Genomic DNA, 13679 nt, shown 5'->3' with positions numbered 1-13679 from the left:
GTGGAGAAACGGTCTGCCCCCCCCCCCAGGACAGGACTTACCTTGTGCAAATGTCCCTGGCAGCAGTGGCTCCGGCAGCCACCATTTCCAAGTTAAAAAAAAAAAAAAAGTGATAGGCTACGTAAAGATTTACATAGCCTATCACGGCTAGATTTTAAAAAAAACATTGTGATAGGTTACGTAAATGTTTATGTAGCCTATCATAGCTGAGTGGGGGGAAAAAACCCCGCGTGTATGCAAATGGTGGCGCCCATGGGCGCCGCCATTTGCGTTCCTTATTTTGGCATGTGTAGTCTACGTAAACATTTACATAGACTACGGCGAAAATAAGGGGAACGCAAATAGCGTTCCCCTTATTTTCACCGTAGTCTACGTAAATGTTTATGTAGACTACACATGCCAAAATAAGGAACGCAAATGGCGGCACCCATGGGCGCCGCCATTTGCGTATGCGCGGTTTGGGTTTTTTTTTTCACTCAGCCATGATAGGCTACGTAAACATTTACGTAGCCTATCACGGCTGACTGCAGGGATGCAAACAGCGGCGGCTTCGGCCACCGCCATTTGCGTCCTGGCAAAACAGGATTCGTGGCCAGAGGGACGTGGTGCCTCCCCCCCGGCCAGAATTTCGAGGGGGAGGGACAGGGCGCCTCCCCCCCAGGCAGAATTTCGGGGGGAGGGACGGAGCGCCTCCCCCCCACCGTGAATCAACTTTCGGGTTCAGGTAAGTGACTTTTGTACATCCCTAGGTACTTTTGGTGGGAGACAAGAAGAGGCTGGGGGATGTTGACCTGGTGTTGAATGGGGTATGGCTATCCTTGAAAGACCAGGTCTGCAGCCTGGGGGTCATTTTGACATCACAGGTGTCAGCTGTGAGCCGGGCAGCGCTGTATCACCTCCATCTGATACGGCGGCTGTGCCCCTTCCTTCCAGACCATCTGCTCCCATTGGTAGTTCATGCCCTGGTCTCCTCTCCTTTAGACTACTGTAATGCGCTCTACGTGGGATTACCCTTGAAGATGGTTTGGGAGCTGCAGCTGGTACAGAACGCGGCGGCTCACCTGATTAAAGGCAGCCACCGGCAAGATCACATCACTCCAGTGCTGAAGGAGTTGCACAGGTTACCAGTTGTTTTCCAGGCCAAATTCAAGGTGTTGGTTTTGACCTTTAAAACCCTATATGGTTCCAGCCCAGCCTATCTTAAGGAGTGCCTCCAGCAACACCAGACAGGCCGCTTAACAAGATCAGCCTCAGATGGCCTTCTCTCTGTCCCATCAGCCAGGACAGCTAGGCTTGTGGGGACAAGGGAGAGGGCCTTCTCTGTGGTGGTCCCCACTCTGTGGAACTCCCTCCCTGAGGAACTCCATCATGCCCCCTCTTTAATGAGCTTCTGCCATGCATTAAAAACGTGGTTGTTCAGGCAGGCATTTGGGGTGGGTTAGGGTATTTTAGAAAATGTTTTTATTGTAGAATGTTATTGTTTTAAACTGTTTTATTATATGTTGAACATTGCCCAGAGTGGCTGGATGATCAGCCAGATGGGCGATTAATAAATTTAATAAATAAATAAATAAATAAACATCTCACCCCATCCCAGTGATCCCATCTCTGGATCTCAGTAGGCAGAAATGGGGAGGTTTAAACTGCCCCATCTATGTGTGCTGAGATGTGAACAGGTGGGGGAAGGGTGCATGTATGTGTGTCTCTAGATATGTGTGCACGTATCTGTGTATGTACGTGTATGTGTGAGTGCAGACCTTGACAAAAAGGGGGCCAAAAAGGTTGCCCATTCCTGCATTACTGGTTGCACAAGAATTCCTGGTCCTGCCTGCACAAACAATATAGAATGGGGGAGGAGCAATGCACAATGTGCTGTCACAATACTGACTAAATGTCCCTGCATGTTACGGGGGCAGGGGGAGAGGGAGAGAGAGAGTAGGGATGAATGGACTCACCTCCATCTGCACTACAGGGCACTCACCAAACCCCCACCAGCAGGCTGCCCCGTTCACCTCCCTGGATGAGTTGCCGTGCACTCTGCAGGTGTCTTGCGAGCACCTAGTGGTCACTCAACCCCTCAGCAAGTCACCATTTTGCAAAAAAACAAAACAAAACCCCAACCGCGGCTCACAATTCCCCATAAATGTAATGTTGGGTAAATGGCCCCTTTATGGCTATCATTTCACAACATTACATTTATGAAAAAAACTGAGTCGTCATTTTTTGGCAAAAAGGTGGCTTGCTGAGGGAATGGGCAGCCTCCAGATGCCCACAGATCACATGAAGGCTTGGCAAATGGCATCTGGTAAGTGTGGCATTCCACAGACTGTGGTCCAGGAGGCTAAGCGGGGGGAAGTCCACCAGACTCCACCCCCTCTCGGACTCCCACAACATCCCTAAGAGAGAGAGAGAATTCGACATGGGAATGCATATCACCCTGCTACAAACCATAGGCCCTTGATCCATTCAGAAAAGGAATGTCAAAGAGGCTTAAGCAGGATGCTGGGCAGATTGCTGACCTTTGTATTGAAGGCTACAGAAAACAATGTGCCATGATGTGCACCAGCCTCACAATGTGGTATTGAAGGCTCACAATGTGGTATTAAACTGAAACTTGGCATCAGAGCTGCACAAATCTTTCAGTTTCACTAGTTTCTCCCAGATTTGATCTTTTCAATTTGATATTCTTTCTGCCCTGTTTATGAAGGAATTTGCAATTTTTCATAAGCTGTTATCCAACAATGAACTGAAATTCTCACCTATCTGCAACATTCAAATTCAATAGGTACAGCTATTCCTAGCAAGGAGAGAACCTTGTTTTACCTGCCTGCCATGTAACTGTTAAAGATGAGGATCCTATCAGGAAAAAGAGTGGTGACCCTAGTTCAGCGCTACAAACATGGTTGATTCAACCATGGGATTCAATCTCAGACTTTTAAGAGCTAACCCATTCTCATCCTGGATGAAGAGATCTGTGAGTTTCACTTTCTCCCACATTCTGCTTTTTAAAATCTCAAATTCTTTCCATCCTATTTTTTCTTTTTTTTTTAATTATTTCATCAACAAACAATACAACATGAAAACACAACTGTCACCATGCACGGAATAACCTACCAAAGGAATTTGCAAATGTTTTAAGTTCTAGGGATGTCCATCACCAGGAAATCTGGCCCCTTTTAAGCTCACCAGATTTCTGCAGCACCCAATTCAGTTTGCATTTGTGAGCTGAGCCGTGGGTTTTTCCCCAAACCCAGGAACTCCATTTTAATGTTATTTGCGTGAAGAGAAATGTGTGCAAATTGTGGCTGCAATTTGTGCAAATTACACCAATTATGGCCAAATTTTGCACAAATTATGCAAATGATAGCTGCAATTTGCACAAATTTCTATTCCCCCCCGCCGAAAATCTGCAAACTGACTGCACTCAATCCAGATCAAGTTGTGCCAACTTGTAGGAAACAAGTTAAAGTCCACGTAGCTGAGCTGATAAAAGTTCAGGAAGCTCCACCCCCTGGATGGATTGATTTATTTTATTAACAGCATTTGTATACCACTACATATCTGAAACAGATTCTGGAGCAGTGAACATAAGAAGTAAAAAAGTAAAAAGATAAAAAGAATTAAAACACCATTAGTAAAACTGTTCTTTTAAAAACAGAATGCCAATAGAAACCATGGCTAGTTAGTTAAGGAGTGCTTCCTGGAAAAGAGCTGTTTTCAGGAGGTGCTGAAAGCAGCACAGTGTTAATGCCTGCCTGGCTTCTAGGGGCAGAGAGTTCCAAAGAAAGGGGGGCACAACACTGAAGGCTCTTCTCCAGCTGGACTCCAACTGGGCCATAGGTCCATGTGGAACCACCAAGAGCATGTGGAACCACCAGGATTCTTCCAACATTCCTATTCAGTTCTTATCAAAACAAATCAAACAAAATTCTCATCATTCCCTATATGGAATGAATGCCACTGTAGTCTATTGCAGTGGTCTGCAACGTGGCGTGTGTGCACCCCAGGGGTGCACAAGATGATCCATAAGGGTTCACGGGCTGCCTGAAAGTTGAGCGGCTTCCTGCTGCCCCAACGAGCTGCCATTGTATGCAATGATGGCGGCGGCAGAGGAAGCAGGATGGGATGGGAGCCGAGAGGGAAGCTCCATGGCATTTTTCTCTTGGCTCCAGTCCTATCTTGCCTCTGCCATGGCCACCGAGAGCAACTGTGCCAGGCTATGCTAGGCACGGCAGAGGAAGGTGCAGTTGCTTGCTTGGCCATGGCACCGGAGCAGCTGCCATCCTGCCAAAGGAGAGCAAATTTGTCCCAAACGTGCTGACCTTTTCTGTGATGATGACCGCCTATCCAAAGCAGGGCAGGAGAAACACGGAAGGGGTCATTCCCTCCATGCTTCTCCTGCCCTGCATTTTCAGCTACACAGCTGATTGTGGCTGTCTAGCTGCAGGAGTACAAAGCAGAGAAGGAGGCTGCGGTACAACACATTGGATGTGTCGTACAAGCATTTCCGCCCTCCTCGCCCCAGAATGCCCCCCGGAATGCCCCTTTTCAGCCACTCCGTGCTCCTCATGTGAGTGCAGAGGACGGGGCTGTTCCGTGCTGCTTCCAAGACAGTGTGGAAGTGGGAGAAACCAGATATCCGGGAAACCAGATATCCTATGGCTGTCTAGCCGCTGTCTAGCAGCCATAGGATTGCACTCTCTATCTTTATCTCATCCTTGTTTATTTTTAATTTTTGTGTATGTTTTATAATGTACATAATATATTAGTACAGTAATACATGCATATCATTTATAAATAAATATACATATATTGGAAATGCGTGCTCAATTATTTATTTATTTATTTTCTTAATCACCCATTTGGCCGGTCACCCGGCCACTCTTGGGGGATGTACAATAATACAAATAGTTCAAAAACAATCAAATTACACATTAAAACATAATTTTCTAAAATTTCCCTAACCCACCCCAAATGCCTGCCAGAACAACCAAGTTTTCAATGCGTGGCAGAAGCTCATTAAAGATAGAGTGCACGATCAAAAAAGTTTGGAGATCACTGGTCTATTGAATACTCTGAGCAAAGTGGGTCTCATCTGAGTCAAGGACTCTGCCTTGGGAGATACTGTCTCCCTATATATAAAACAGAAATAATTGTGATCTACTCAGCTGGTTTGTTGGACAGATGAACAAGATTGTGGAACACATTCCACAACAAATGTATAATCAAAATAATTCATATCTAAATAAAAGCAACAGATAGATGGTCAGCAGTACTTTCACAGAATCAACTGCTGGTAGTTTCTAACATATAAAAACACCAATACTGAATAGATAATACATAGATGATGACAGACAGACATACAGACAGACAGACATCGTTGTAGGTCTGCCTGGGTTTAGTGTAAAAGTGTGCAAACTACTGTGCTAATATGTTTTATTATGTCAAAGACTTTCCTAATGTCCATGCCCACTATATATCAGACATTAAGCAATGGAATATACACCGCTTCTGAAAAATGAAAGTCAATACACTTTGATTAAGAATCTCAAAGCATTGACTAAACAATATTGTCCCCCTGACAGCCTTACCCCAAACTCTAATTTTAAATCTAGATCCAAACTGGGTTTATGCTTTAAAATGCTGAACACATTTTTCAGGGGTTTAAGGCCAGTTTATAGATGCTTGCTCATCACTCATTGACTTTAGATTCAATTCAAGTGGTAAATTATATGTATGAATGAGAGATTACACACAGAACATGAATTCGCCCAAAGTCAGCCCAGAGAACTTTTCAGTGTGTCAGTTCATAAATTTAGTCAAACGCTGAATAATCAAGGAAGAACAAATCAAGGTATTCATACTGTATGCAACCCTAAATGTTATTTTGGGCCTTCTACTTATGGCTTGATTTAATGGGTTGTATCGTGTAAGTAGCTGCTTTCTTTGGTCAACACCATTTCCATTTCCTCCTTTGGTTCATACTATGAGGGATAAATGAGAAAGTGAGCTGTGCACAACTGACCACCCATATTTTAAATACTAGTTTATACTCTTTATCATAACAACACTTTTAGTAAATTCCTTATTTTCATTCATTAGGCATCTGTAAATTAGGCTGTTTTATAATGATGTTTTTTAATTCATGCCTCAATATCTTCTGTCTTGTGTATCTTTTGGGATTAGGTAGCTCAACTGAATAATCTGAGAATTCTTTCACACAAGATACCTCATGATAAGTTCTCTGACATATTACTAACATTTCTTTTATGGAGGAATAATAAAAGAGCACAAGCTATGCACAAACACATCTTTTTAAAACAATAGATTTAATTTAGTGGCACTTTAAGTCCATTTTTGCTCTCAGTTGGCCTCCTGTGTGTGATATTCAGATAGAGAGAGAGAGAGAGAGAGAGAGAACAAACTTAGAATGAATAAAATATATTAAAAATAATAAAGTTAAATGAAATATAAACTTTGTTTACATCAATATTTTCCAAGCAAAGTTCTCCATACTAATTGGTTTAGCAATCATCCATTTACAGTACAATCTTGTGCATGTGTACTCAGAAGTCAGTCCATTGTGTTCAATGAGACTTACTCCTTAATAAATTTGTTTATGGAAGCCTAAGATTATGATAAACATTTAATGACAATTTAATCCAAGGGAATGTTGGGTCTATTGGCTTCATTAGGAGGATAAAGGAAAAGAATTTGCTTATCTGGTCAAATGGAACAAGGATATTGTTATAAGCATTTCAGAAAGTCTCAACTTTCTATTTGCAAGAGGGGTCCTTTGTCTTTTCCTACAAAGGAAAAAGAAGAATTTGTTTGCTTCAACAATTTCTTTAGCTTTTATATGACCCTTTCAACTCCATATAAGATTAGATGAATTGGTACAGGCAGATGTTGAAAGTGTTATAGCAGTGATGGGATTGCAGTTCCAATGTGACTGTAAGTTGATTCACACCTTCTAGGATATGATAGATGATATCTTGGAAGACTCAGAAGTTTACCTGGCACTGTCACTATTTTCTAATGATGCTAAAGAATTCATGCTTCCCAGTGACAATTGATGCAGTAACAACAGCAATGATCTCGATCTCTAAAAATGAGAAAACTCATACCTTCTTTCCTGTTTTTGAATGCTGCAGAAATCACGGGAAGTTCTTTTTGCAATGAGACTCAGCTCACCCACTATATTGCTATACAGAAGTGCAAAATAAGGAACAATAACTCTACTTTAAAATGGTCTTAAGCTATGATGCATTGGTTTCATGCCAATTTCTAGGAAGACCCTAACTTATCATAGTAGAGAATGTAACATCACAAAACAAACAAACCAATCAACTTTTTCCATTGGCAGAGATTAGGGATGTACGAAAGTCACTTACATTTCCGCAGATTGTGTTGATGGTGAGGGGGAAGGCGATCCGTTCCTCCCCCCCAGAATCCTCCATGGCTGGCTGTGCTCCGCAGCAGCTCTGTGCAGCAGCCAGCCAGGCCCAGCAAGGCCAGAGCCGTCCGCAGCCGGATTTCTAGCCGCGGAGGGCTCTGGGGGGCAAAAACCAAAAAACCTGCTTACGCAAATGGCGGCGGGTATGGCCGCCTTCATTTGCGTTCCTTATTTTTGGACGTCTTAATCTACATAAATATTTATGTAGACTATGACGGCGAAAATAAAGGGGAACGCAAATAGTGTAGCGGGTGCTATTTGCATCCCTTTTGATTCGCCGTTTTAGCCTACGTAAAGATTTACGTAGGCTAAAACGGCGAATCAAAAAGGGACGCAAATAGCACCCGCTACACTATTTGCATTCCCCTTTATTTTCGCTGTCATAGTCTACATAAATATTTACGTAGACTAAGACGGCCAAAAATAAGGAATGCAAATGGCGGCGGCTGTAGCCACTGCCATTTGCATATGCGTTTTTTTTTTTAAACCCAGCCATGATAGGCTACATAAATCTTTATGTAGCCTATCATGTCGTTTTTTTTTTTTAAACCCAGCCATGATAGGCTACGTAAATCTTTACGTAGCCTATCACGTCATTTTTTTTTGTTTTTTTTACAAGACTGCAAATGGCAGCGGCGGCAGCTGGTTGGAAGACCAGCCGCCGCTGCTGCCACCGCCACCACCACCGCCGCCCGGAAGATCCGCCCCAGGTAAGTCTTGTCCCGGGGGGGATTCGCAGGGGGGCGCGGGGTGGCAGGCCATACCGCCAAGGAGTTCGGGGGGCCGAATTCACTGGCATTCGGCCTCACCGAGATCTGTGGCGGAATTCTCTGCCATCCCTAGCAGAGATATGAAGATCCTAGCAGCCCTATCCACAGTCTCAACAAACTACACCAAAAAACTGGTTTGCAAAAGACAGGGATGCTTTAGAGATTCTCCGAAAATGGCAAACATGACTCGAACTTCCTCTCCTCATGATCGCAGAGGTGCTTCTGACAAGACTTTCATTGTCACCCTGTCTTACTCACGGTGTGGAGGGTGGACCAGTCATCATTGTCCTCCACTCATAACCCTCCTGTGTTTTCCTACTGCTTGTTCTGTCTTTTTTCTTACTACAGAAAACCTGCTAAGGAGAAAACAGATGGAATAGCTGTACTGTGCCTCCTAACTGGTTGTGCTACGTGCCCACCATCTGAAAGCACCCCAGGTCACACCTCAAAGTCACAAATCTGTACCTCCCACACTGAGTTATGTGTTCTGTCCTTGTATCAGAAGAATGTACATCTTTCTCTTTTGCATGTGAACCTGAAGTACAGGGAAAGGAAAGGTAATTTTCTCACCAGTTCTGGAGAACATGCGAAACAGCTCTCTTAGTTTAAATGGTTGACATTTCAAATGCAACATGCGAATACAGCAGCCTGACTTTTCTGTCTTTGGTCAGAGCTGGCAGAGCTTGAAGACCTCTAAGCCAGAACACTACCCACATAAAAAGCTGAAAACAAAAGGTGGCACAAAACCTGATCAAAATTAATTTTAAAAGTCAGTGGTTGGGCCCACAGGGAAGCAAGATGAAGCATTATTTTAAGGCGGTGGGGACCTTTCTTTCTTTCTTTCTTTCTTTCTCTTTCTTTCTTTCTTTCAGCATTCTGTTGCCATAGCATGAATGTAGATTAAAGATGTACAACAGAGTTCCACTGACTTCACGTCACCTCAGGCCATATTCCTATTTCTATGTACTTCAAAAATAAAACATGTAGTGCAACCCCACTTGAATGAGAGGTTATAATGTTGCCCTATGCATCATGCCAAGAAATCCCACTGCTTATAATAATAATTTTCAGTTGGGGCTATTACTAGCTTTGCCTTGCTGGATGGGGGCAGTTCCAAAAAACATGTAATCAGTCTTTCTTTGACCTAGGTGGTACTGTGTGTCTAGACCTTTTGTACTCCCCAAGAACACTCAGATAAAAGAGCTGCTAAATAACAAAACACTAATATCATCTCAACAGGAGATTTCTCTCTATAATTTTCCATACCGTCTTAACTAACCTTAAGGTACATTTTGTTTGTCCTTTGCAGTATAATAGAAAATCCTGAAAAATCAAGTGCTAGGATAAGTCTTTTGTGCATGTGTCAGGACTGAAGCAATTCTAGTGATGGTGGGAAATATAAATTTGAGCTTTTTGTGAATCATACATCAAACATCCATTCTGCATAGCTTAAAAAAACCCACCATCACCACCACCACCACCACCACCAATATCTTCTATTATGATTATTTTTAGAAATGCCATCATTTATTTATAAGAAAATGACAGGATAATTGGAATACATAATTTTGCAAGGGATTTTCTGTTTGATCATCAACATCTTAAAGTAAGAGCATCTCATATCTGGAAACTCTCTTCAGATATTTCAGTGCAAAATATACACGATGGCATTGAAAATGCTGCTGTTGAAACGCAACTTTTACTCTTGGAAAAAGCTAAGAACCACATGCCACATGGAGATGTCTGAAAACTCCCTGAGACATTTTGATAAACATATCACATTCTTTTTGCTTTGCTTGAAATTCCTTTGATGACTTGCCTACACTACAACATTCAACTTCACCTCCACATTTTGCTTTAGGTGAAACTCAGTGCTTAACATCAAATCAGATTCTCTAGTCAAATCCCTCCAAAAAATACCATTTCAAAAACAAACACAGGATGTCTTATACTTCCTTTTTAACCACTCTTCCAATCAAATGGTTTCATCTGTTTCATATTTTTTGGTTGTTGCAAACAAATTCCTCTTTATGAACTACAAAGCATTTCCAAAAATAGAAGAAAAAAAAGTTTCTTAGAGGAGATCATTTCACCTTGCGGATGCCTCTGCTCAGTTCTTCCCCATAGTTGGTTCCCAGGATTTCAAAGAGAACGTTAGGATTCCTCCCATTGTCTGCAAACTCCAGCTCTCCTGTCAAGCCATTCACTCCACCCTGAGTAATGAAAAACAGTGGACATAAATTTCAGATGTAGCTATATGTTAACTTATGCAAAATAGATGAACTTGAAAACCACAAAATGGAGTGGTCTAATAGTGAGTAATGTTGCTCCTGATTTATGTAAATGTGAAATTATAAAAGCTCAAAACTGGGGAAAGAGGTCATGTTTAAGAAATGAAAAAATAAGTTAAATTCATTGGTAAACTAGCAGCTCTGATCATTCCAGGTCCAAAACTGAGCTTGCTAAAAAACACTTTGCAAACAAGAAAGCTTAGCATTGTTACTCTGGCTTGGGATGATGGAAATTGTAGTTCAACACATCTGGAGGTTGGGGAAGGCTGATATTTCCTTTCTATAAAAGAAAAGACAAATTTGGTAGAACTAGAGCTGGGGTTGAGATCTGAGTAGATCTTTCTTCTCATTCATAATACAAAGAGGCCCAATAATATAAACAGCAGCATACTTGCTCAGACACAATCTTTTAAAGTGGTATGAAAGAAGAGAAGTGTCAGGATTGATTCTGAGCACAGGGAGACAGTTAGCAGCTCAGATTCAGAAGAGGAACAGACAGAACTGGGGGATGCATTTTCCCAAGCCAGTTCAGATATGGGTAGGTGTGCTTCTCAGGTTATTAACTACCAGATGGCTGGGCCTGAAGCCTCCCCTTGCCCCCTCTGTGAGAAGCCAGGACAACGAGGAGGAGGAGGAGAGTGGGGACTGTGACCTAAGAGATGCTAGACTACGTCACAGAGCTAAGAGGGAAACGTCAGGGGTGAAGCTCAGACGGTCGACCTGGTTAGCAATGCGTGAGAGGCGATGTAGGGAAACATCAATGGAAAGGTGGGACATCCCTCCCTCAGTTAGTCTAGCCAGCAAGCCTCACTTCAAATTGACATCTGTGTTCCCATTTGAATCCCCTGGAGGCATTCCTTTGTAGCCTGAGAGCCTTTGAGGATTTGCATATGTAATGAACCTGTTGATAATGAATTAAAGGCCTGAGACTGAAGCCTCTCTATTTGTGTGTGTGAGTGCATCAGGAAAGAGGAGGCCCAAGGGAAACGTGACAAGAGGCCATCTTTTACTGCTGCTAAATGTTTGGAAAAGAAAGGCCAGTGATTAATTAAAAAACAACAACCAGAACCACAGAGATGTAAATAAATAGGGCCAAGTGAGGCGGCAGCAAGATCAGGACATCAGCTATTCTGTATCAGTTCCCTGGCTCCTCTTCTTCTTCTGAAACCAAGACTTCTGTAGGCATGCTGAAGGCTTGGGGATGTTAAGTGGGATTTTTGACTTTGTTCTTCTAAGGGTAGACCACCCCACTCCCCAGCTGTATCACAACCTGCTTCTGGAAGTCAATTTCAAACACAGTGTACCATGTGGAATGGAAGGGTGCTCTTCAAGAAATACTGAAATCCATTTATTTATTTGTTTGTTTGTTTGTTTATTTATTATCTTAATCCACCCAATAACCAATGTTCTCTAGGCATGTCACAAACAGCTAAAAGACTAAAATGCCATAGAGATGGTTAATAATATAAAATATGATACAAATATTTAAAAGAATACAATACGCACAGAGAAAAACAGCACAGAGATGGATAACTGCCATAAACATCTAGAACTATGGGTAGGATCCAATGCTGCCCTTGCACAGGTGGCCAAGGCATCCTAGCGGCGGCACTCACACTGCCCCTACTGCTGGTGGCCGTGATGTACCGGCTAGGGACAAGTGCTGAAACCAGCAGAAATGATCTAGAAGGTCATGTCCCATCTGGAAAACAGTGTTTCCATTTGTTTGGGCACTTGCCCCTGGAAGTGCGACATCGCAACTGCCAGCGGTAGCGGCCCCACGTGCCGCCACCAGCAGGGCCAGCTGCACACACGCTACTGCCGGCAGCCCCGGGCCATCCACGCAAGGGCGGCATTGAATCCTACTCTTTATATCTGAAATGCCTGGGAGAAAGGAAAGGTCTTCGCTTAGTGCTAAAAAGATAACAATGTAGGTACCAGGAAAACCTCTTTGGGGAGGGCATTCCATAAGCGGTGCTGTGACTGAGAAGGCCCCCGCTCTTGCAGCCACCTGCCTTTCTAGGGCTTCCTTTGGCAGTGGCACCCAGATGATCTAAGGGTCCAAGCAGGTACATATGGGAGGAGGCATTCCCTTAAGCTGCTTGAGTGATTCTTTGGATCCCAGCCCAAAAAACGAACCATCTTAGCATGCGTGATCCACGTGCTGCCTTCCTGTCTGATTGCTTCCTGTGTTCACCTCAATATTTGCTTCTCCATTTGCCCTATCCTGCCCTGCCCCTGCCTCACTCCTTTGCCAGGAGCTGTTCTCTTGGTGCTGAGATCTCATGTACCCAAAGAGTTTGCAGCAGGAGAGCCAGTGTGGTGTAGTGGCGAGAGTGTTGGACTGGGAGCCAGGAGATCTGGGTTCTAGTCCCCACTCAGCCATGGAAACTCACTGGGTGACTATGGGCCAGTCACACACTCTTAGCCCAACCCACCTCACAGGGTTGTTGTTGTGAGGATAAAATGGAGAGGAGCAGGATTACATATGCCACCTTGAGTCCCAGTATTGGGGAAAAGGCGAGATATAAATATAACAACAACAACAACAACTCATCACCTTGGGTTCTTTAAGGAGGAAAGAAGGTGGGATATAAATGTAATAAATAAATAAATAGGTTGCCCCACCTGAGCTTGCGGCCCCTCCTGCAAGGCAGGGAGGGGCCATAACTCAGCCACAGAGGATTCATAGCTTGCACAACAGGGATGAGAGGTGCTTCTAAAAAATAGTCCTAAAAATGAGCAGAAACCGTCATTTCCAGATTGGGACAGGTTAGTGGAGCACCCTTCTGTGAGACCTGCTAACCTGGCCTGTTCTGGAAATGAGCATTTCCATTTCATTTCAAGTTATTTTCAGAAATGCACAATATCCATTGTGCTAGCAGTCATTCCCACTGGTGCATGGGCATAATAGGATACTACCCTATGTATTTAACACATCATGTAGTTCAACCTTCACTTGATATTTTGCAAGGCTTATTTAGGGATGTGAGAACTAGGGACGTTGGAGAATTCCGCCATGGACTCCAGTGAGGCCGGATTCTTTAGAATCCACCCTCCACAGAGTCCGTGGAGGAACAGACTACCCCCCTGCCACCCCCCGAAATCCCCCCCAGAACGGACCTACCTGGCAGCGGCGGCGGCTCTGGTGGCGGCTCCGGG

At 43.6% G+C, this 13679-nt stretch overlaps 1 protein-coding gene across 1 annotated transcript in view; it reads right to left on the bottom strand.

Annotated features, from left to right (window-relative positions):
* The window catches only part of GRID2 (glutamate ionotropic receptor delta type subunit 2), a 1421890-nt gene that overhangs the window by 421608 nt on the left and 986603 nt on the right, over positions 1–13679 (bottom strand). The window contains exon 8 of the mRNA XM_084855634.1: positions 10320–10439. Within this exon, the coding sequence (XP_084711760.1) occupies positions 10320–10439 (120 nt within the window). The remainder of the gene's footprint in view (positions 1–10319; positions 10440–13679) is intronic.

This window comes from Heloderma suspectum, chromosome 5 (assembly GCF_057233095.1).
Source record: "Heloderma suspectum isolate Gila_16-S chromosome 5, 16-S_ref, whole genome shotgun sequence".
Classification (NCBI taxonomy): Eukaryota; Metazoa; Chordata; class Lepidosauria; order Squamata; family Helodermatidae; genus Heloderma; species Heloderma suspectum.
Note: the sequence above shows the minus strand (reverse complement) of the source record. Positions and strands in the feature narration are given on the sequence as shown.